At 39.8% G+C, this 26,081-nt stretch overlaps 1 protein-coding gene across 1 annotated transcript in view; it reads left to right on the forward strand.

Annotated features, from left to right (window-relative positions):
* Positions 1 to 10,566, forward strand: part of LOC139777363 (GAS2-like protein pickled eggs) — a 62,077-nt gene extending 51,511 nt beyond the window's left edge. The window contains exon 8 of the mRNA XM_071714747.1: positions 5,978 to 10,566. Coding sequence (XP_071570848.1) covers positions 5,978 to 6,924 — 947 coding nt within the window. The 3' untranslated portion in view covers positions 6,925 to 10,566. The remainder of the gene's footprint in view (positions 1 to 5,977) is intronic.
* Positions 10,567 to 26,081: the final 15,515 nt, after the last annotated feature.

Consider the following 26,081-nt stretch of genomic DNA (forward strand, 5'->3'; position numbering starts at 1 on the left):
GGTCTCGCGACGTTCGTTTTCGCTGTCGAGTGAATACGGTGATCAGGCTCGAGTGCATGCCCGACGCGCGTTTGGACGTGCACTCGCCATCGTCGGCGAGCGAGTCATCGAAATTAATAAGAGTGTAAAGGGACAAGAAGGAGAGAAATAAAGAGAGAAAGAGAGGTGGAGAGCGGGGAGAGGAAGGGAAAGAGAGAGAGAGAGAGAGAGAGAGAGAGAGAGAGAGAGAGAGAGAGAGAGAGAGAGAGAGAGAGAGAGAGAGAGAGAGAGAGAGAGAGAGAGAGAGAGAGAGAGAGAGAGAGAGAGAGAGAGAGTGAGAGAGAGAGAGAAGGGAAAGAGGGAGATGTAGATGCATGCCCCGCGCTTGACGAACAAACGCGCATTGTGCGGTGAACGATGGAGGCAATGTCGCGTGTTGGGGTGAGGGACGAAAAAAAAACTCGACCGATGCGAATCGAGAGATTAAATTCGATTAGGCGGCGGAGGAGCGAGGAGGTGCTTTGTGCGCGAAAATAGAGAGAACGAGATCGCGCGGAATTTAATACTTTGCCGCGCGCGCGATGTTTATCTCCGCCTGTCGATCTCGCAGGTATATCGACAACGACGAATTAATTCGTCTGTTGAGGCGGTGCTTTACGCGATCGTAGATAGAGGTGATAAATTTTCTTTGTCAAGAAGGGAGAAAAAAAATTACACACAGAGAAAGTTGATTTGTATGAAAAAAAAAACAAACAATCGTGATACACATTGAAAATAAAATCTTGGAAATCAATCGATCGTTTACGTTTCTTCTTAAATTGTGCTGTTTCTAATATGGTAATGTCACAGTAGAGGAAAGATTTGTTTATACGAATGCCTTGTTTCTTCAATTAACTTATCTTTCTCATAACCTTTCGCTAAAGCCATTTATAATTATAATGATGCGTCTATTTAAGGAAAGTCCTTAGAGATTTCGTCAGAGATAATGGCAGCTCGATTTATACATAATCTCATGGTTTATTAATGGTATATTTTCTCATGATCTAAAACAATTTGTTAATGTCTTGTTAAACTAAGAAATAACAGTCGATAACGAGCAGAAATTGTAAAGATCCGAGAGTCCCGTTGGTTCATACGTGTGTTTAAACGAGCCGGTAAAAGCTATCTTATGATCCCGCGTGATGAAAGTCTAGTTTGCATCTCTAGCTCGATCGAACTGTCGCATAAATCCCACGCGATTTACATACAATGTGCACAAATTATTGAGAATTTATACGAATCTACGCACACGTACGCCGCGCGTATACGTTTTGCTATTTGAACGTCTCGCATTAATTACGTGCCGTTGACGTGGGATCGGGCGGGCCTTTATCGATTCATCGAGACCGTCCTGTCAGTTGTGAACGTGACAAAGACCTCGCACACGAGATTCGATAGTAGCTCGCGATCGTGTCTCGCGTATGTTCGAGAAACACACGAGGACACGCAGTCCCGCGAATTACCTCGGACTCTCTGCAAATCGTTCCGCGGGTACCTGACCCGACATTTGGACCACCCTGCTGACGATTAATATTCAAAGTACACGGGCACGCAGAGCGCGTTATAAAACCGTGCTCCGCCTGGGCCGGGCTGACATTTAGCCGGTGCTACGACCGTCGATTATGCGAGGGATCGCTCGAAACGTGGGCGATCTCCAACAACCTGTCCTCGGAACAATCGCCGCCGGTCGATCCTCGATAACACTCTCGTACGCTATCGCCTTGAACACACGCGAGCGTTCGAGTATCGTGTGTACTCGAGGCACTCGACTCACTTGACGCAGTTGACGCATTGCCGCAAGTGGAAAAAGTTCGCGGCGGCCAGCCGCGGCACGACGCGACCCGCTTCGATCGTCCCGATGCTTTTCCTCGTAGCAAGTTGAACGGACTGGAACGACTATAACTTAACCCGGTGACCTGGACACAGAAAGTGACGCGAAAACAACAACTTTTTAAAGTAAAATTTATTCCAGTTTGGTTCAAAACATGGCGATGCATAACAGGATGTTTGTCTCTGACTAAACTTGGAATTATGTTTTTGTAACCGGTTAAATGCGTCTCTAAGTTTCTTTAAAAATTTTATAAAGTACATTTATATAGTTACTCTGACTTATTATTATAATTATTTTCTATCTTATTTAAAAAATGTCTGATTTTATTATTTCTGAATTCGACCATATCTTCTTTTATTGGTCATCGCATTTAAAGATTGTTATCTAAATACTCTCATACACAATCGATAGAAAAAAATTATTTATAGAATCACATAATGAGATGTATCTTATTATTCTTTTCGAGCAAATAGAATTTATCAGAATAATTGCAGAAAAATCATACCACATCTGATTACAAGAATCATTATGTAATACTTTAAATGTTCTTACCAAAACATTTACATATTTTCTCTCATTTTATATTTATCTGCTCTTCAGATGCTCTCATCTATTTAAATCTTTTTACGTATTATCTTTAGTGTATTTATTCTTTTGTCTTTAGAAATAGATAATCATTTGCAGAATCTAATAATTTATTTTCGTTAAAACTAATCCGCTGTCGTCCTGTCCTTCATCGTTCACCGTCAAGATGAACTTACGCGTTATATTTCGTGAGAAATGAAAAAACGATCCGGAGGCGTTCTAAGCAACAAATGTCCGGTTAAAATTTTTTTAAATTAAGGGATATACATAAATATGCTTTAGCTTTCACTGTCCTGCTTCACGCATATCAAACATCCATCTCGTTATTCCTATTTTTCTTATTATTTTTAGATTAGATCGTATCTTAATTCCACTTTTTCTCAAATGTTTATTGCGCTATCACTCGAAAACACGTGTATATGGATATATATGATGTGTAAATGTATGTAAATGCCCGCAGTGTACTCACAGCTCAGGTCCGTGGGTTCGCTAAGCCCAAATGACTGTGCGGATCAGTCATCCCTGCGGGATTTTATTAAGATTTACGCGAAGCCGCCAGAGGCGAGCTCCGGCGATTCCTTCATTTACATCGATATCTCTAATTTATGCGACGACGCTAGAGCACGCGTACATTTCAAAAACATGCATCGAGGCACTTGACTTGTTTTAACGGCAATGAGATATGCACGCAATGTGCTCTCTGATGCGCGTCAGCACGTTCGCGATACCGAGCGTTTCGCTTCGGTTTCGAAGGAGATCCGCGTTCACTCGGGCGAGAGAGAACTTCTCCTTGGCATCGAGAGTAAAAACAAAATCGCGCGACGATTAAGACAAGCAGGCGAGACAACCGTGAAAGTATATTAAGAGCTACGAATCTTTTTCGGACGTTTAAAGGATTAAATTGATTGTTGGAAGGCTGTCTTCTGAGAGGAAAATTTACAATTATTACCCTCCTGTTATCTTAATCGCGTGCTATATATTTTGAATATTGTAAATCATTGTCTTATTAACAGGTCAGAATATAAAAAAATTAAAAAAAGGTTGGAAGTTACAAGAAATGATCTCATAAGTTAATTTTAAAGAATGCTCATTTGTCACGTCGTGCATAAAGTATTGTCGAGAATGGGATCTGGTAACGATGTGCAATTTTTTAAAGCAGCAAAAAGAATTTCACGATTTCACTGAATTCGTGTTCCAACATTAGCGTGTCGTTGTCATCTGACAATACTCAACGTAACACAGTAATTTATACTTGGCGATAGTTCCTACATGAGATAAAAATACAAGGCGGCTAATTTCTCTCGTTATGTTTTGTTTTGCCAGTAAAATCACTTATTCTTATATTATGATTTATATTTTAGATGTGAAACTGATGTTTTCTGACTAGTCTGCTAGTGGAATTTTTCGTAGATGAACGATAAGCTCGCTCTTAGAATTGAATCTCTTTTGTGAAAATAAAATTGTAGATCCAATGATATAGATGAAAGATTTAGAGGCTACGTTAAAGAAATCTATAATTTTCTCGTTATAAACCATAAATCTCGTAAATTATGCACGTACTTTTCTTATATGCTATAAACATCTTATACGATATCAAACGGATACCGTGATATCGAACCTAATATTAACTGCGTTTATAGCAAGAACGTCAACGCAGGTTTCTTCAACAAATTCACTTCGTAATTCATTTGCGTAATTTTAATAACAAGTTCCAAGGACTCGTTAGATCGATGAAGGTTGAATCCGGTTTGACCAGCAGCGTGTTACTAGGACGAGATCTCGAAATAGATTTTCGATTCTCGGATTTTAATTACAAGCTACGTGCGTGCGAAACGTATATCCACACTGTAGCTCAACAATCTCTAACCGGACGCGTTAATATTTATGCGAACGTCGGTTTGCCGACCGGATTAAAAAACGCAATGCGTTATCGAGAATTTGATCGACTCTTCTAAACTAACGAAGATTAAATTCAACGTGATCGGCGAACCGTATTTCGGGATGTCGTTCCTTTCTTTCAGAGTTAGCGAAGGAGATTTTATGATGATCGTTTTCCCATTTATACGTTTGTTCAGAACGAATCGACCTTTCGAATGGCCATTCTGCCATTTTCACGTGACATCGATACATGAATTAAAAAATCTAATTTCTCCTCTTCGGCGAAGAATGGACTTTCTCTGTGGTTTAGACGTGGGTGCGTACAAAATGTGCGAAAATGAAATGTGGGACGAAATGCAATGTGGTGACATCACTTCATGAGAAACAACACGATAGTCGATTCTAATTTCATATAGCAACATGTCAAGATATAACTTCCAAGTTCAATATTTTATGTGAGGAATATGCATTTCTTATAATTATAAATGGTGCAAATTCTGTGGGAAAATTTGCAGTGTAATTTTGTTTATCATCATTTCTCTTTCAGTGGTAGATAAAAATTGTTTATGGAACTTGATAATAGGAACCTTACATGCCCGGGCAATATTGATGAGCTCAACATTAATAATAGTTATATAATGTAACATAAATTATGTAAAGTCAGCGGAACATAACGGTGACATCTATATAAAATTTTACGTAACGAGTTACATAAACATTGTATATATAGAAAAAGCCTTGTATTACATAAAGCAGTAGAAAATTTATGGTAACCATTCCTGGAAGTCCCGATGAAGGATTTAATTTGTCTTGGATTTTATACCTTTTTTCGTCGCACGTGTATCTCGATGCAAATCGAGAGGATCAACACTCTCAATTATGTCAGGACCTGTTTCTTGCTTATGATAAATGTATGCTAAACGAAGAGATTGATTAATTTGATCGTTTATATTGCTTCTAAATCACACGAGTTCGTGAAAATTAACACCTCCCGATAATAAAAAAAAAAATTAGGCCTAGTCCCGAATATCAATAGTTGTGCGCGTGCTTGTCGAAAATGTCGCTACAATGATACGCTAATAGGTTGCTACACGGAAACGATGAGATTGAAATGCTAATTACAAAATTGTATAACATTTTAAATGTAATTCGTGGTTTTTAGTTTTTTTAATGACGGAAACAGAGACATTTTTTTTAAGCTGTTGCGGTTAATTAATGAATTTTACGAGCTAATTAATTTTAATAAACATTACAATTACAGTATATAATAAATATAATAATAACAATTCATGATAATGATGGCAATGCTATGAAGATTTGTGTCATGTGAGAATAATGAAAACGTTAAAGTTAACTTTTCAGAGAAGAAAAATAATTGATTCCGTTTTTTACCTACATTTATATCAGTACTTGCTAAAATTATTAATTATGTGATTATGCTTGGTGTATATTTATATTAAATTATATATTTTTTTCTATTTTTTAATTACTGGAGATAAAATTATTTAGTATTTGATTTGTCTTTCATGAACGTTTTAATATTATTCTTGATCTGTTCTAAGATCATTTGAGTCTTACAATCAATGTCGAAATAGCAAAATAGCTAATTGATTATGGATTAAGGATTTCCTGCGTAAACACGCGTCTTCCCTTTTTCTGTTTCAGAGCAACCTCCAAAGGCGGAACCCGAGGAAAGATCTGGCGTGGAGACCGACAGCATCGAGACTGGATTGCGCAAGGTAGTCCGGAAAGACAGGCTAGTGAGTCCCTTACGGGTCTCATCCCCGTCCAGGAGCGTGACATCCTCGTCGACAGGCGACAGGACTCCCCGCGCCGGTTCTATCGCGCGAGAAAACAGTAACTTATCTAAAGCGTCGTCCGGCAGCAAAACGCCTAAGGACGGCAATTCCAGCCCGGAAGGTAGCCCATTGAACCGAGGAGGCTCGATTCGCGGCAAGGCCAACGGAAGCTACGGGACGCTACGAAAGTTAACGCCGACTGGAAGTCTCAGCAAGGTGTCGTCACCGATAACCACACCCAAGTCCTCCAAAGCGCCAGTCGGTAGTAGTGCCACATGGAACGGCCGACAGACCAGGCGGCGAGCCAGCATCCAAACGGACACCTTTTTGGATCCGAGATCTACGCCGGTCACATGCGCCACGACGCCGAGCTTTTCGCGAAAAAGTCCGGGTAGACAGAGCCTGCAATCCCGGCCAAGCCCGAACTTCGGTGTCCAATATGACAGAAATGGAAGGAGAATCAGGACCGCTACAGGCACCGCTTCTCTTCAGTCGTCGCCCACTAAGGCGACGAATCCGTTACTCGATCAAATCTTACAGAAACTTGGCGACTTGAAGGACGAGCGTCAGATGGTGCAGAAGCTGCAGGGCCTCCTGAGGGACTACCAGACCAGTTCGACTGACGGTGTCGCGGATATGGATTTTGCCAAAGTGTGGGTGGATAGTAACGGTGCGATGACAGTGCCCCAGGACGTTCAGGTATCGGTAAGTCCTAGAAAGGATCCGAAACCCCAGGAAGGATGCTCAAGGATACCGGTACCCCGTGCTCTCTCCTATAAGAGACCGATGTCCGTGGCGTCGGACAGCGTTTGAGGGTGGTTCTGCCCTTTCGACCATGAAGATCGAGATACACCAGGTAGCCTTCGCGTGTTAGGCTAAGTTAGACTGTTCAAGTAGATGCTGACGTCAATGAGAGCAACCAGGCACGCGCGTAGTAATTACGTTTCTTATCAAGCCGTGCTTGATTCTTGATTCAATTTGATAGTTGAGGTCGGACGTCTTGATCACAATAAGGATAGGAATATATTTTATAGCTGGACAATTTAATAAAAAAGTATTTAAAAGATTCAAAGATTTATAGCTTACCTACAGATTTGTAGAAATGACGAGTAAGAAAAAATCGAGTATGATGATGAAGACTGAATTTGATTGGCATGATCATTTTTGGTCTTCGGTCAGTATTAAAGATAAAACATTAAAATGAATTTTAAATTACTTCAATTAACACTTTACTTTTTCTTGCTTTTAATATTGAAAGAAAATCTTTTAAAATATATTATCTTCCAGAAAAGTCAAAATGCTTTTCTATATAAAAAATTAGACTACAAGATTACAAATTAATTACTTTTGTAAATATGACAAGTAAAATTCCATGAAGTTCTGATTCAAGGAATTGAAATTTAAATTTATTAAAATCAGGTGTTTCCAAAAATTAAAAATCTAAACTTCTACAAGTTTCGGTATTCTGAAGTTTAAACCTCGAAAAATTTTAATAACATTGCCTGTCGTTTAAATGTGTGTGTTTTACGCTCGAATTATCGTCACGGCAAATAGTTCGATGTTTAGAATGTTGCTTTCTATTTTTGCTCTTTTCGTCTACCTTCAACGACTATCATCGCAGATCGAAGACGTCCGACCGGAGAGAAACTTAACGGGCCTTAACGGTACGGGGTCAATCAGTTAGTAGTTCTTAGTAGTCACGTATCAGGGTGGTGCTTAGATGGTGCTGAAGAATGAAACGATGTTTACGATAGACATTGAAAAAGAGATAGACAGAGACAAAGGGAGGGTGGAATGAGTCGGAAATTCGTCTCGTGAACGAGTTTTCAGTTGATCAATGCAATCAAAAGTGGGCAATTAGCTATGGCGAGTCTTGCGTTAATGACTTTCCAATTGATTCACTTCCAGTCATTTATTTGCATCCCATATGCTATTGATTATTGGCCTTAAAACAATAATCCTTAGATTAGCACGTCAAATTTTTTAAAAACAGAAATTGCATTGTTAAGCAATTATCGTTGAGAATATATATCGAAAATCCTGATCATTTTTTCCCTACAATATTTTACCTAATGAATCAAAGTGTGATACTTTAAGGATTAATACGATCGATTGACGATACCGATCTCCAAGATCACGCGATCGGAAAATTTAAACAATCGTCGAAGGAGCGTGGCAATTGTACGCTCAATTGTTTTTACCGTTCCCGATAACGCCTAATCATTTTTATTTAAACAATTATATAGTTTATCGGATATATTTATCAAAGATGATTTATTATACGTTAACGATCTCGCTGAAGAAGAGGAAAAGAATGGAAGAGAACGAGAAAGATGAGAAGGAATTGATTATAGACATTGAAGATCGAATAAGAAATCCCTTGAATGGAAAATCAAATGTACCCTCCTTCCCCTCCCCATCCGCTCAATCTGGAGCAGACTGCATTATGTAGATAGCGACGTGTGTCGTCGAACGAATGCCATTCCAGTGTTTAACTGTTTTTTATACCAAACGCAAGCGTAGCGCCAAGTTTTTTACCAAGTGTCTTAGTAACGGATTAAGGTGGAGAGAAAAAGGTTTATTTTATCGACGAATAACATGGAAGAGGGATATTTTTTAGTATCACAGTGTGTGTAGTAGACGGTTATATACGACGGCTGCGAGTAAAAACGTTTCCGATATTCCGGACGATGATATTGTCCGTCTTTTCTCCGTTTGTTTCCGCCGCCGGAGCTTTTAGGAAAATCTTCTTTAATTGTCTGCTAAATGTACGTTTTACGGTCGATCACTGTAGGAAACACGCGAGAATCGAGGCGAATATCCCGATACAGCGCGGATTATTCGCGACAGACTCGAGCCGTCTTGCCTTATTCGGAATTCGAGCGATTTCCTATGTACGTCTTACGCGTATAAATGACGTGTGTCGTGTTTTGTATATACGCGCACGTATATACGCAAACTAACATTGCCTGTAAATAATCTCTGCAAACAATTTTCTGTGAACAAATCTTTTGCCCGGCTTATAATTATTAAATTGATCTCTAGTCTGTAGACGGCCATTGTGTGTACCACTTAGCTCGCTTCGAAAGGGCTTACGATGATGTCCAGTGAATGTACACACATACACGTAACGGATGGTTGGGGAAACACGGCTTACCTGCGACTGGAGTTCGGTGCTGCGCGGACAAGGCGTTCCGTTCCATCTTATGTAAATATAACGAATGCGTTGTGTTAGAAGCATATCTTCGTTTTCTAAGTGTAGAATATATTCTGCTAAGTTAAGTTGACTTAACCCTTCGATAATCATCGTCGCGATTAACACGAGTTATTTGTTGCATCTCGTTAGTTTACGAAAAAAAGAACGAAAAATACGTATTTTTATATTTGAACTTCTCGATACGTAGAACGCTAGCGTAGTATGCGGAGAAATTCTTTGAAAGCTATATTAAGTAAATCAAAAGTCGCGCTTAAATAATAATGCAAGTATGTCGATGTTATGTGGCGTGCGCATATCCCATGATAATTCTTCGCATTTTCACGGAGAATTGAGTATCCGTCATTGAAGGGTTAAGTATATGCGAAATACTGACTATTACCGAACACTATTCTCAGCGAAAATCAGAGGTAACCGAGCACTGGAGAGATTCATATTGCATGCATGCGAGTAAACGTAAGATATTTGCGTTGATTTTGTCCAGAAAGAAAGTCATACTTTTCTCAAACCATCTTTCTTAAAGCATCAATCCTTTAAGTTTCAATTTAATTGATGTTATCATCCGCGTATTTTTCAATTCTGAGATAGAGAACAAGAAATGAGCATATGGAACAACAAATCTGCATATGGAAAAACAAATAAGAAACTATATTTGCCTATATATTGGAAAAAACTATATTTGTTCACATATTGAAGAATCGCACGATGGAGCAATGCAGCGTCGCAGTGAAATCTCGAGTACTCGCGCATCGATATTCGATAACCCGATCGATCCGAGACGACCATTCAAGACAGTCCCTGCGCGTTTTCGCGAAAATTGCGCTAGGCCGAGTTTCGCTTTTCTTAAGAGTCATAGCACCGTAAGAGCATACCAGAATGATCTGGTAATAAGAGAAATATTACTCGTTTCCTCGTTACAGCGCGCAGTATCTTAAGCGCCGGACGGCTAATCCTTAGTCTTAAGCTTTTGTAACCCCAGCGATTTCACGGCCGTGCGTCAACGATTAAGCAATATCGATGATTATCCCAATATTAATATTATTATTGCAGCTATCGCTATGATGACGACTATTAGTATTATCATTATGATTATTGTCATCAAGAGGATAACGAAGATTAATTGCTATTATTATTATATGCAACGTTGCCTATGTTACATTATTTTATCTACGAACAGTTGTAAATTGACCAAAAACTATATAAAAAGATTAATAAAAGGCCTTAACAAAAACCCCACACAATCGTTGTCCATTTTAATTTTCTCTCCTTTTACATTGATTTTATCTTTTAGTCGATCTACACCGCTGCCATAACAGAAGACTATGGACATAATAGGTTCAATGAAATATCGTTACTAAATCATATTTTCCTCGCGCAAGTTCTGTCTCTATCGCAATTTACTTATGTTTTTCGGGAAATAATATATAATGATTAATAACATTATAAAATAGGATTTTTTAAAATATTTTCTTGCGAGGAACCGAGAGAAATCATACGAAATTCAGTCGTATTTTCCGGGTTTTTTTCCGCAATAAGGCGAGAGAGTATGCGGAGCCCGTTATGAGGTCCAGTACCACACGGACGGGCGGCCTTGCCGCATATGGCGAGACGGCTCTCCTCGAGAGTACCAACAATGGTGTATACGACAGCGGTGTATGTGTGCCTGTATGTGTGTGCATTAGTATGCACACACGCCTCCCCTCGAGTCCGAGTGCGCGCGAATCTCGGAAGGAGCCATTTTTGAAACGTCCAGCCGTCGTGCGAGAGATTTACGATCGACCGTAGTAGTCTCGATAATAACAGCGACGATTGGGTCGGAGTTTATAGGTATTAGCATAAAAGCCGCGAGAGCGCTCGTACGTATTTTCTCTGGTCAACGAGAGTTCTTCCTTTCGTCAATTCCAAGTGATTTTGATCACTCCAAAGAGAATTGTCTCGGCTTGGAATAAACGAGAAAAATCACCCGTAAATTTTTGTCTAAGAATTTAAATAAAATGTACCTGTGTGTGACCAGAATATTTAAAGATAAACAATTTAAAGTCACGATAGTCGTAATAATATATATGTCCGCAAAAGTATTACGTATTAGTGGGAATTATTACACCAAAGCTTATTATAATCATTAAAATATTTGCTAACTGCCAATGATAAATCTTTAAATCATTTTATATGTTATTTCCATGCAATAGTTTTATAATTTGCCGTCATACATAAGTCTTATTAATACTAATTGGCGATCATGTTACATTATTAACCGGGGATCGTTAAACGTTGGCGTCGCGTATAAAAGTCATATTTAAATTCACGTCTCACTTTTTACTTTAAGAGAAAAGGTATTTAGATTACATGAGCGGGTGCGCGCCGTGGAATATTTACTTTTGGTAATATACGTGATTTTTTAACATCAGGAATTCAATTGCGAACTTTGCGTCGGAGCATAACAATTTTATGGCGAATTTTATATCAACCATAAATATTACGTAACAAATAGATACGGGTTGTAAAGGCCCAGGTGGAGACAGAGGATTTAACGGGCGAATACTTGTAGAAACGAGATCTAGCAGAAAAATTAGACGACTGACTGCAGGCGATAATACTCGTACCGGTCCAGCTGCTCGATCGTGATTAACGCCGATAGACCGGGTATCGCGCGCTTTGTCGTTACTCTGAGAGTATCGAGGAGGGGACACGCGATTTGTCAACGTGTGGAATTTTAACGGGCGGCTCTCTTAGCGGGGCCAGCCTTCGCGGTAATATGTTTCGCGTTTTTCGCTTTGGCCGTAATAACGTTTACGTCGCGGTGAAAGTACTCCCACGCTCTCACGCTGATGACCTTACCTCATCCGAATTTGCGCCACGATTTTATTGCCGGCGAACACGCGGATTGCGTATAAATAGAACGCGCCACTCACGCACACGTACGCGCGCATGCATTCTCGTAAGAATAAGAATTATTTACGTGACGACGCGTGAGCAAATCTTAATTCTCAACAAGAAAGAATGGCTCAAGATCGTCCCATCTCGGGGGACGCGTTACATTTTGTATAAAAATGGGATATGAGAAAAGATGCCCTTGTGCCGTCGAAGGACGCACAATAAAATATATCATGAAATAATCGTAAAACGTGCTACGATAAAAAATATCAAATATGCATCGCAATCATTTGCACCTGTGTGAGAAAAATATACACACGTATCTTAAAGGAAATGAAATTAATCTATGTCAATCTTATTACATTCCATTACAAGATCATTACTTTGCAAAATAAATATTTGCGAAGTCGGAATTACAGCCGCAATTCTCGAATTAATGTCAGATACGATTTTTCACTGACAGAATGCGATAAGATTAGTATAGTATGTGTTTTAACTACTGACACTCACGCAGATATTTATAATGTAATATAAAATATGAGACGTATATATAGGTATATTTAGAAGCGGATATATTAGCGAAATTGATTTGTCACGCTACATCTTTCTCTTGTTGTGTATCTTCATACGCGTCTGCGGTACGGATGTAACGCGTGGAACATGGAGCGCTAATGACACTGCCGTTTTGATACGATCAAATTTACGCAATTAGTTATTCGATAAATAATCGAAGGTGGGCGAGACGCGTAGATTGCGCGTGGAATACAAGGCGCATATTAACGGGACACTTTAAACATTTTTTTAATGGGTGATGTGAGTGGTCGTGGACGCGAGGATATTCAAACACTTGCGGTTTCGGGAAATGGCGTAATCGTGACTTTTTGTCGGCGACATATTTTTAGCCCACATCCATGAAGCAGCAAAAGCCACTCTTTTGTTTATTTATATAAAGATTCTTAGACTTACGTAATGCTAGATAATAAGGCGAATAATGATACGATTAACGAAGTGCCTTAAAATACCAAGCTGCGTGTTGATTTACGATTCAAAACCTATCACGAAGGCTATGATTCACGATTTATAGAAATAATGCGGAGGCGCTGAATCTTGCCTAGAAAGATGATTCTTGGAACGATTATGTCTTATATCATATAGGCGTAATTTTATATCAGACGGTCCAGCCTCTTTCTAGCCCCTAAAATAATATACCGCATATTAATAAAAAGTTCTTCATACATTAATAAAAAATATTTATAAAATGATAATAATTAATAATAATTACAGAAGAATATAATACAATTTATTATAGGAAGCAATTAAAATTTTTTACATTTTTATAATGATATAAATATAGGTAAGTATAAGACAATAGTTTGTGGGATGTAAAAGAATCGTCGTTACCAGTTTTGTAAAGGGGATTTGCGAAGCGGAATTTTGTCGAAACGATCGATGGAAATGGGAAAGTGCGAAATTAGAAGAGTACATAAGTCTCTCAATAATGTTTATTTTGCGTTCGCGTGGAACTTCATTAAGAAGAGAAATCTGCGCTTTTTTCTTTAGTAGCCGATCGCGCGCGCACATTCATCAAATTTGATAGGAAAGGCGTTCTCGGCAATAATATAGTCACAAGTAGAACCTAAAAGACTAAAGCCGGCGGCAATTCGTCTAAAATCGCGAAAGCCACACGCAAGGTCTAATCTCTTTAACATCACTTCCTGTAGTCATTATGAGTAGTACGCACGTATTTCGAAAGTTAAATTTATCGATGCGACGATCGTTTTTTTTTCTCTCTCATTGATCAAGCCTGCGGAACACTTTTCTTCCTGATTCAGAAGCTTAGATATCAGATATGAGATTCATCATGAGTAGAGATTCCGAGTTGTTAAAGATAAAACAAGCCGAAAAATACACGTCGTAAAATCGAAATGTTCATCGTCGTAATAATATCCCGGAGTGATTCATGACGATCGCGTTTTAACCGCATGACCCGCAAGAGCCTCTTTCGAAGGACAAACAGAAAATGGCAGTTGGCAGTTGGCATCTTCTACGAGCCATCTGCCACAGTGTGTATACGGAAGCTTCATTATCTGCGCGCGCGTGCGTTTTCCCATTTATCTATCTCCGCCGAGAAGAGCGGAGATTTCAGATGGGCGATTACGCGGCGAATAACATTAAGATCTTCATCGCTCGCCGGCTAATCGAATCGAATAGGCAACGGCTGTCCGGGACGCTCTTGCCCGAAGTGCCTTGGCTGCCTCGTGGGCGGCACGCAGGTGCCTCCGGGTTCTCCCGGAGAGTGCGTAGGTACTACCTACGCCCACCTGATGCCTGGTGCTCACTACGGTCCAGTAACGACTGAATACCAGCGAGACCGGCGATCGACTCAAACGCCAAAGTTTTCTGCTCACTCTCTCGCGCGTCGGAACACCGCGCACAAAACTTTCTATTATAATAATGTTAAAGTAAGTTAATAACATTATTTGCAGCATTAATGATAATAGTATTATTAATAAAGCTATTATTTTGTTACAAAATAGCTATAATAATGTTATTTAAAAATGTACTCTTAATAGTCAATATTATAAATTTTTAAATAATAATTATCGTCGATTCCTCTTTTTGTATATTTAAAAAATTATTAATAAAATTCCTCTATTTCTTTAAGTACAATAAACTTTGTGCTCAACAGCGCATATGTATATTACAAGGTTCAATGATACTTAAGTACTTAGATGCTACAGTTTAGCAATTTCACGATGCTAATGAAAAGCGGGTTGTCAACGCGCGACTGTTAATTGCTACAGAAAACTACGTTCGTCGGGAAAATAAAAATCGTATTTCACGTGGCACAAGGATACGACGGTGTTGCGAAATTACTCAAATACGTGCTTCACGTATTCGAGAGGCTCTCCACTTAGTACTTGCCCCTTAATTTACGAATTTATTCCTTATGCGATGTTTACGAGCTACCTCATCTTCTCGGAGCTAAGAGTCTTATTACGTCAGAAAATAAGGGAAGGAATCTCTTGCGCTTGCGTTCGTAAATAAATTCTTTGCTGATGAAATTGGCTCAATTACGTGGAGTAAGCTCATGAAATGTATCCGAAAAAATTTCTATTATAATATATATCATCAACAAAACAATTTAAGAAAAATTTATCTTAAAAATTTATTATATAAATATATTTAATTTCTCGGAATCGTAGAAATGCAAAAGTAGAAGCTTAAAAGTAAAGTATAAAAAGTAAGAAAAAGTATGAAAATGTTAGAATGAATAACTCATAGAGAAATGTTACAGTTTAAAAATGAAAATAGGTCAGAGGATGGTATAGACTCGAACGGCACAGCGGAGCTAATAAATAAAGGTTCGATACGGAGAGGGATTAGGAGACTGGAGAACACGGGACGTGCTCGCGTTCCTTCGTTGCGGAGCCTCGTTGCGGCAAGTCCGGCTTAAAAGGGACTCTATCGGAGCGTCGTAGGTCTTCGAGCAGCCTCTTGTCTCTCGGAGTAATCGACTTTCCTGCACACGAATCGAACTTTCTAGAGGAGGCAACCGTGGCACGATTCGCTTCGGCCTATTATCATGTAAAGTCGATTAACAGCCGGTCGTTGACTTTGCTCCGCTCCGCTCTTAGCACTCCAACAGACGACGACGCGCGCTCTTCTAACTTCGCGACCTTTCGCGAGCGAAATCGCGAAAAAATTCGACGCTCGGGAAATTTCGCGGGAAAAATGTAGCGTGCTGTGTTGGTATTAGCGCGATTGTTGCTCGCGTGCGTCGTATATATTGAGCGGAACCAGTTTCATCGACAATCGCCGTGCGAAAAAAACCTGGCATAGAAAATCGTCATTGGCGCGTAGAAAATCTCTCCTGCGAAATTGTCATTAATGCGATCGCGCCGCGCGGGAAATCTCGCGTGAAAATTTATCATTAGTGCGGTGAGGTTAGGACGAAAATTTAGAAATTATTTGCTGACGTGATTCTCGCGTGCAACGAAAAATGGCGAGGGAAAAACGGCATGCGTTTGTCGGAAAATCGTTGTGCGTGCGGTATCGTCCGCGAGAGTCCGAGCCGCGATGGGCAGATATCGGTGGGAAATGGCACTGCTGGGCTGGTTACGTTTCGCCGCCATGAGAGTGTAATACTTACCTCGAAACGCCAGATGTGGTACACCGGCTCGGACAGATATCGAAAAGCGTGGAATATGCAAATCGCCGCGGGAACGGAACGCGATATAGCCGGCCGTATGCGATTTGCATCTTCGCGGCACTTCTCGTCGAACAACCGTGAAAAATCAGGGGGCCCGTTGCGGGGACCCTCTGGGAAAATGGCGACCCGCTAGTATCAAAAGAAATATCGAGGATTCTTCGAAGAGGGAGAGAGACGTTAGTTTTGACGACGTTAGTTAATAATTTCGCGTGGTTTTGCGAAGAATAAAAAAAATTTTTAATAAGAATGTGTTCGGTAGACTTATAATCGATATAATCAAAAATTACATATAGAGAAGATCATGTTATTAAATTCTCTCATTATGTTTGATATAGTTCGTTATTCCAGGAACACTCTCTCTATATGCTGCACGAGTATTGGGTGCGACCACGCGACAGAATAACAGAATGATCGTTAAAATGATTTTTCTCCGACTGCTGGGTGTATCTCATTCGCGACGATCGCTTCTCCGGATCCATTAAATGCCGATTAAATGCAATCACGGCGCGCTTCCAATAGCTCTCTGCCGGCGACCGGTCGCTTCGTTAATAAGCAATAATCGGTCTCTTCGACGAGGTGCAAGGGCATAAAGCATAACCGAAATAGATTGACGAGGCCGCATCGTCGTGTGCGATCGTCGTTAACGATAACAATAATTTACTAAGCAATTTCGTCTTAACGCTGCAATTAATTTACGAGATCGGTCGCGATCGGTTATTCTCTTCAGCATTGAACGTTTCAGAACCGGCGCAAAAAGTAGGTCGCAATTGTCTCACTAAAATGCACGGGATGCATTCACTCTTTATCACGTTACAAAAGGCGCGACGAATCATTAGTCATCATATAGAGAAAAACTTGTTTACTGCTGTGTTTGTTGTCGCGACGACTCGCGACTGTGTCTTAATTACCTGCACGAAAATACAACCTGCACGTTCATCAGTCTCGAGCGAACCGTATGATGCCAGGTGAAGTATGAAACAGTGAAAGGAAGGCAAAGTGAGGATAAGAGATCCAGGAACATTATCGAGGACAGACTGACAGATTATCGTGGAAGCACGCACAGCGTTACCAAAAGCGCACGCTTCTTGCGCAGTACAAATTTTATTATATTACCTTCTTAACAAAATCTTGCATTAGGCGAGATTTAAATATATGACAGTTTAAAAAAATATTAGTTATAAAAATAAATCGTCTAGATAGAAAGTCTTTAGAAGAGTTAGTCTTAATAAAATTATTTTTACATTTAAATGTTGAATTATCGTATAGTATTTGTTATATTATATAGTAAGAAGTAATTCGTATTTGCCAAGATCTATCCGTTATAAGCGGAATTCTCAAGACGGAGAATTCACGAGAAGGGGAGAGAGGCGAAGGGGGAATTCTAGACTAGTTCGAGCTTTGTTCCCAGGGCCGCTGATGACAGGTCCTGAAGGATGAGGCTTAGAGAGTAGGTTACGCGCATGCCATATCGATCGAAATAGCAACAGCAGGTAACCTTGAAGGTCCTTGCACCACGAAGGTCCGCAGAAGAATCGCGTACGCCCACCGGCACTCAGGTAAGGTATATATGGATGCTTTAAACCCTTTCCCCCGTACCCGTTCTCTCACTTCGCATGAATCATGCATGCGGGTATAAGTCCGCGAGAAATAATACCGCGAATACGAATTTGATCGCGTTTTTCGCCGCGCGGATGAGGAGACGAGAAAGGGCAATCCTTGTTTCGGCGCAAGACGGATGGTTATCGTTCGAGATCACCTGCGCCCCGTCAGGACGTAACGATCCTTCGTTGGGGATCCGTCGCGAGCGCGCGATAGGATTTACGGTGTACGTGAAGCGAGACGGCGGAGTCGTTAAAATTGATTACGATATAATAATATGTGCACGCGCGCGAAGATTGAAACGCACGGATAGATGTAACGACGGAATAATGCTACTTTAATAGCCGAAGGAGCATAGACGCGGGCTTTCTTCGCGTAAATCAAACCGACGATAAAGTTAATAAGAAATATTTGCTCTGCGCGTTGTATCAATTCTGGCGTTATAAACATAAATGTCTTATGCATTTTCTTTGTAAAAGTTAGCACCGCATTTTCAAAATTTTTCGATATGTTTAATATAAAGTTTCAGTTTCCATCTTAAAGAGTTTATTGTGAAAAAATTGCTCCTAATCTTTTAATTTTAGAATAGACTTTTAATAATTTATGACGAGAATCCTTGAAAATGTCTAAAGTTCTTACGAAAATGTCACATTTCCAAATGACAATTTTCTTTCACGAAAACCTACAAAATTATCATTCGGAAATTGAAAAATTGCTGCATCTTTATTTTTTATTTTAAAGAGAAAGGGTGTTTAGAATTCCCCAAAAAATTTTGTGCAAAATTTTTATCCATAGGGATCTTATAATAAAAAATTCTTAATCTTAATGCACACACAAAAAATCTCTGGTACATACAATGCTTTCGCGTCGGCGAGTGAATCGCGAAAGACAAAGACACTGACGCTCATCGCGGCTGGCTAATGAGAAGTTAATGGCGCAGTCGGTGTCTGTCTGAAGTGGAAGTGCGTCGAGAGTGTCTTCTCAGACACTCGGACAACGAGCTGCTAAAGAGCTCCTTGCCGCGTAATGCAAAAGGGAGCCGCGCATTCCGCAACTCTTTCTTAATTCAAAGATGGATGAATCGTCCACGTTCGCGAAATTGGCTCGCGCACGGAGAAAGTATTTTCTTATTAACATTAATTCACGAATCCTGTGTGTGAAATAAACTATGTATAAAATATTGCAATATCTCGGGCGGATATTCTTTCAGAAAAAGTGTCAAAATTCCAAATTGTAATGAGCGATTTAAACTCTTGTTAAGACTGTTATAGCCGATTCCGGAAAAGCTGGCGTTTTCTTTCTTCCGCTTCTAAATCACAAAGTTATATTGGGTATGCCTGTTCCGAGCTAATTACGAGCCAATCCAGCGTGTGCCATTAATCACAAAATAATAATTTTATTAACTGACGTGAATAAAATTGCCATTTTATGTGCGCCGCTAATGATCTAAGTCGCGCCAGTCGCTACTGAAATATTCCGTGGTGCGATTAAGTTCAGTTAAACGCGAAACGAGCCCGACGTCCGCGAGTCTACCGTCCACGAATGGCGTTTCTCGCTCGCACGGGCACGAGCTCGTTAAGAGGGGGGAAAAACACGGCGGAAGAAACTGGTCTCGGGCATTACTAAACACCTCTCGGCGCAACACGACTTCTTTGGCGCTGACACGCGGTTAGGCGTTTACCGCGCTCTCGCGCTCTCCTCGTCATTACGTAAAATTAAATAAACATAAATCGCTAAGCGAGGAGCGAGCGAGCGAGCAAAGAACGAAACGCCGCACACGTTGACCGTAATCGAGCCGTGCAGAGGGAAATTTGCCTGAACAAATTAACCCTTTCAATACCTAATTTTTATCTAGCAAAAGGAGAACTTATAATTTTTGTCTTGGATGTTGTTTCTGTGCAAATTTAACATAGAACTATTTTGAGAAATTGTGATTGAATAGAAATATTAAAATCTTGATTGAAATTAATCATAGACAAAATAATTGGAAGTAATAATTTCCAGATTTGTGAAATATTATGTAAATTTGTATGATAAGTAAGTCTAACATAAAAATAATTATCATATATATAACATTATAAACAAAAGTAGGAAACAATTACGGAAAGGGGCGGATAGAATATATTAATATTATTTATTTCAATTTTAATTTTAAACAAGCGATTAGAAACGTAGATATTGGAAGACTGTGATCTCTCTCAGGATCGTCAAGTCTAGCTTAAGGGCAAGTCACTATTAAAAAGATTTAAATCATAACTCAGAATATATGATCACGAGTTGGAAGAACAACGCTGGAAACTACATTTCACAACAACAAATTATATGCACGTTACAAGTGAAAGAAAAAGTATACAATCGGGAGTACTGAAAGCGAAAGGGTTAAATAATCCGGCGCGCACGTTGGTCGCGAAATTCGCGCGGCGATTTACTCTCGCCAGGTGCTTGGAAATGATTAATGCTACGTGCGCGATAAATGCTCACGCGATTACGCGAGATCGCCGCCGGTAGCGAGCGAACGAGCGAGCGGGCGAGCTTCGATGTGAGTATCGCATGCGTGCAATTAGGCTTGACGGACGGAACAATGGCGAACGCCGCTTGCATACGTCGGGGATCGGTAATAACGGGAACGATCGGACCGCAAAACCCACGCGGAGATTAGGATTTTTTTAAACGACGACCGATTCAATGATTCAGTTCACGTGTCGATCGCCTAAATCGCTTTTCCGTGTGTCTCGCAATCGAGAGATCGACGCAGTCAATAAGACCGGTGATCGACGGTGATTGGATGGTACATAGGATTAGCAAACTTCGGTAACTGAATCGTTGTCTCTCATAATATTTCTAGAAACTATATCGCGTTGCTATTCGTTGCTACATTAATGGTACAAATCGTTTTCGATCAATTACAAGTGATCTAAAAAGCGGTGAAAAAACAATCATTTATTGTGAAACAGTTACGTAATATTTTTTAAACGACAGAACGCTTAACTGTAAGACGAAAGATCACTTGTTACCAAATGTTAATCGATCATTATTGCGTATCAGTCTGATGTTGATCTGAGAAAGGGACGTTAGGAAAGGATCATTCATCATGAAATGATTTTCATTGAATAACCGTTCAATAGCGCTAATTGTACAGGAATTATAAAATATTCTTAAGAAATAATAAATTAATAAGGTTCGCATGGATTCACCATATAAGTTGCTGTTCTATTATATTATAATCATTATGCTCTATACATTTAAATTGCATTCACAGAATTATGTACATTTGTACAGGATGTTTCAATGGCAATAGACCTTGGAAACTAAACCGTTAGAAATCAGATTTATAATGAATCTGAAATGTTCAATAGTTTCTGCAGAAAAATTCAGTATTTTCAGATACATTTTTACCTTAATCTATTTTGACATTTATATTTCTCTTCTTTGGAAATTAACTCAGAATTCATCCAAAAAAATCTGTAAACTAAAAAGACACTAGGTATATATGGAACATCTCATACCAGACGATCAATACATTAATTAATAGTAATGACTTTTATCCGAATGCTCGTTCAAGGCGTGTTTGGAGAGCCGCGAAAAGACGACTTCCTACCGCCGGGTTCGTCGATTGCTTATTAACGATATAACGCGATAGCCATGTATGGCATTACATTTAATTATGCCGCAGCCGCGGTGCACAGTTTGATTGACGATGAATGCGGCGCGGCACGGCGCGGCGCGCCTCGATTTTATGACGCGATATTTATATATATATATACATATATCCCCCGGATATATTCCGGATATATAAATATAGCCACCGCTATCTCTATATACGCGGAACCCCGTGCCGCGCGACAGCATTTCCGTTCCGCATCGTGGCTGTATTGTTCGGAAATCTGGCTCGTGGGCGACACTTACGATGTCGCCGCCGATTTAGTGGTATTCCGGCGCATTTGTTCCAACACGGTACTTCGTATCGAACTAACAAGAAACGCGATAGTTCCTTTAAGCATAATAATAGATATAGTAAAGAAAAATATCGATCTCGTTTTAACCCAGGAGTCGTCGTGCTTTAAGCCCTGCTGGCAAGACAGAATTTTCTTCTTACGCAGTGATTATACAATGAGATTATACAATTACTTTATATCGAAATCTATATGCATATAAATATTTAAAATTTGAAGATAAAAATATATAATAAAAAAAGAAGAAGGTATAAAACAAACTGTACCGCAGAATTAGAGAAGCGTATTAAAATGTTTGGAATATCGATTTCGAATTTCGAGCCAGTTTGTTGACGTCGGTAAATCCAAAGTAGAGACTAGAGCGATTTTGCAACGTGACGATGCTTATCACGATGGATATTATGATAGACGCGAGAAACATGAAAATCGCAATTGCGGAAGAATAAGTAGATCGGCGAGACGGAGGAATAGCGAGAGAAAAAAAAGGAGGGACACGCGGAAGTGCGGAGCCTTGAAGAAGCCATTTCGGGACGAGTCCTCGTGTCGCGCCGTATAAAGCGCGCCGTTCGACCGATCGAATTTGCTCGGTCAACCGTGATTGGTACACGGCATTGCTAGAGCTGTTCGAGTAATTTGAGAGCCAGCAATGATTGCCGGCGTAATGAGAACGACGCGAATCATGAATAAATATCCGCGGTACGATGGAAAAAGTTGTTTGCAAACAGTGCAAAAGTTCGATGTAACGTTATGCGACGCGGTGGGCGAACGATGATTTTCAGAATACTTTTTGCGGATCCAGCCGATCCGTCACACGAACGCCTACCACGCGGTTTTTGCATTTTGCGCAATTAAATTTTGCTTTTTAAACATCCGACGGATAAGCGATACACTTCAAAAGCAAATTTTATGCAGATGTGACATTGCCACAATTGGATACTAGTCATGTTTAATGATTCGTATGTCGACGACGACATGATTTATGAGCTACATTTCTTTAGCATCAAAGAAAAAGAGTATTATAATAATAAATCATCTCTTTTTTATCGGTTGATTTTAATTTAGCAGTCGTATAAAAAAACTATATGAGATCTACGTATGTTAATTTTGCGAATTATAATCCCATATCGTAATTAATATTGTCGGAGTAGATTTGGAGGAATACATTTCATGTCCCATTGGGAGAAATACTTTATTTATCTAGATAATAAATTTTTTGTGGAATATAGTCTGAAGGTATGTCTAAATCATGAATTATTTTGTCGAAAACGTACGAGACTCACGAGCGTGACTCGCATTTCGGCGGTCGTGAACAGTTTTAGAATCGTTTGATTTACGCAGGCAGGAGAGAGCAAACTATGCTTTCTTAAGAGCGAGATGTGATTCACATCGAAATAGATACGCGCCGCTTTTAGAATGAAGATGAGTAAACGCGGGGTCACGAAAGAGAATTATATTACAAAAGGGGGATAAGGATAAAGCGGGCGTGTTAACTCCGTCTGAGCGAGTATCGACGTGCCACTTTTTAAAAGGTCCAGCAACCTTGCAGAAACATATAAGGTCCGACACGCGTATCGACCCGTGTAATCCACCAGAAATCGATAATGATGGTTATCTTGATGCCAATAATGAAAATAAAATACTCCTTTATAATGAAGGAATTTATTCCAAAAGAGAAAAATGCTGCCATGTATTTTTATATTTCTCTCTTTCTCTCCCTTGAGATAAATTTACTCATTACAATTATCTGTAATTTAATTTTGTATATTCCACTTTTCGGTTAGTCAAAATGTTTTTCACGCAATTATTTTTACTTCTTAGATATTATATTTCCTCCCGGACTAAGATAGTGAGTAGAACTTGATACGTGAGAGCTAAAGTTACGAAAGCTCCGTAAGCTTTCATGGAATGCGAAGCTGCGCTTTACCTTGCTTTCGGCACGCTCTGATTTTAGTTGCCCCGCATACGCCACAGGTCGAAAGTTCGTATGACCGACGTCGATTATTTTTGACCCGGAACAAGCGCGGTTTTAGCATACCGAAACAGATATAGAGTCATACACAATCATGTACATCTATAATATATAATAGATATTAAATATTTAAATAAAATAAGGTTATTGGCAAATTATTACGATCATAAAACTTAATCATGAATTAATCCACACAGTAATCGAATCTTCAATCTAATTGCTCAAGATGAGACGTACCTATAGTTGCGATAAAAGATGATACGCTTACAACTTTCCTTAATAATAGGAAAAAAAATTCTCTAGATTTATCAGACAATCTGTCAACTAATAAGAGACGAGAAGATAATGATAGGAATAAAATGGAAAATATGGTACTTATAGTATAATGAAGAACACTTAATTATAATCTGCACGATAATCTTCAATCTTACAAGAAAGGGTAAATTGCACGCGGAAGACAATCTTCGAGTGAGTAGGTACGTATCCAGTATATACCTTGGATCTCCCCAAGTAGGACAGGTGGAAAAAGCAAAGGTCGCCGTATAAATAGCCGCGATATCTGTGGGTGCAACATCAAATAGCAGTAGAATCAGGCTTACCGTGATGGCGATGTCGCCGCACTCACCTGCGCGCGCGTATACACATGCGTAAGGGCGTATCTGACTTTTCTCCGACGATTTCTGACAACGTGTGCGTTGCGTCTTGCATTATGGATATGTTTACCGGGTCCGGAAATCGTGGCGAGCAGAGAAAGAGGGAGAAACACTTAAGCGTGTCGTGCACTTCCGGTTACGAGCGTCGCTTTTACGCGCGACCCGGTGCATCACGGCGATATAGAATGTCCGATTTTTAGCGAAATTGCGCAGGAGGAAGGCGCGACGATGTTACGAGCGTTTTCGCGTCGCTTCTGGACGTTACGCGGGAAATTAATAGCGCGCGATGCACGACGCGGCGTTTCAACGTGCTTCCTGCTGTTGCTTGCGAAAGGGAAATTGAGATTGCGCATGTTAAAATGCCGTGAAGTGAAAGACACCTCGAGAAACGTAAGAAGGCCGTGGAATATGTCTTGGAATATTTCATACGGAGATTTTTGTCAATCATCAAACTCAAGGATCAATAGACCTTCTCTTCGTGCCGATATTTACTTGTACTCTTTTAACTATGATTATTACGATATAATATCCACGACCTGTCTCATAAAATCTCGTTCGTCTTTTTCACTTTTCAACATTAATTCGAAAGTTATCTGTGACTACAAAGAAGCTATTATCGAATTGTTTCAAAGCTTTTAAAAGACAAGAATAATGTAGTTCGTTCAATGAATCGCGCGAAAGGCAGAAAGAAAAAATAGGCAATTCACAAAGGAGCCAAGTTGTTGTCCAATCGGCCGGACATTCGCGCGAGTCATCGACACCGTCCTTCGTTGTCGAGTGCATGACTAATTTTAAGATTCGCGGTGAGACTGTTTTGGGCCGACAACGTTAATACGGCATATGGAGAACGCCGTGAACCCATGGATGCGGGGCCGATCGCGGGGTCCTTAGGACTCCCTTAGATGGTAGAATTTTTTATTCGGAATTATCCGACGGAGGCCGAGAACGGATCAACCGGCAAGGATACACTTCCTATTAGCGCCACCGTGACTCGCCGTATAAGGCTTAAGGCATACTGGCTCGCGGGTCAACCGGTCGCAACGAGACTCGCATTGGCCGCAACATTTCCAAGGTCACTTCCGAAATATCCGGTCGTCGTTTCGAAACGCGAAAAGACCGCCGCGACTCGCAATCTTTCGCAGGAAAAGATTTTGAGTGCGCATACGTACTTGTACATTTATAGGGTAAATCGTATACATTAGTCAGCGAATGATTATTGCTTATTTGAACAGCTTTCATGAGTCTGTAATTGAAGAAATAGACGCAATATTCTTTAACTCTTTAAAGGAAATCGTAAAATATGGAAAGTTTATTTTCTACAATTTTCTACAATGGAAAGTTTATTTTCTATAATTTATCATCTGTGAAGCTGTACGAAATTAGTAGTAAAAGACGATTATTATCAGACTCATATAAGTCTTAATTGCACAAGCATCAAATCTTTGACCAATCTTATTCTCACAAAAATAAAATTCAACATTCATGTTTTTCCTAA

This window comes from Temnothorax nylanderi, unplaced genomic scaffold, assembly GCF_030848795.1.
Source record: "Temnothorax nylanderi isolate EJ_2023f unplaced genomic scaffold, tnyl_v1.0 TNYL_tig0146_pilon, whole genome shotgun sequence".
Taxonomy (NCBI): Eukaryota; Metazoa; Arthropoda; class Insecta; order Hymenoptera; family Formicidae; genus Temnothorax; species Temnothorax nylanderi.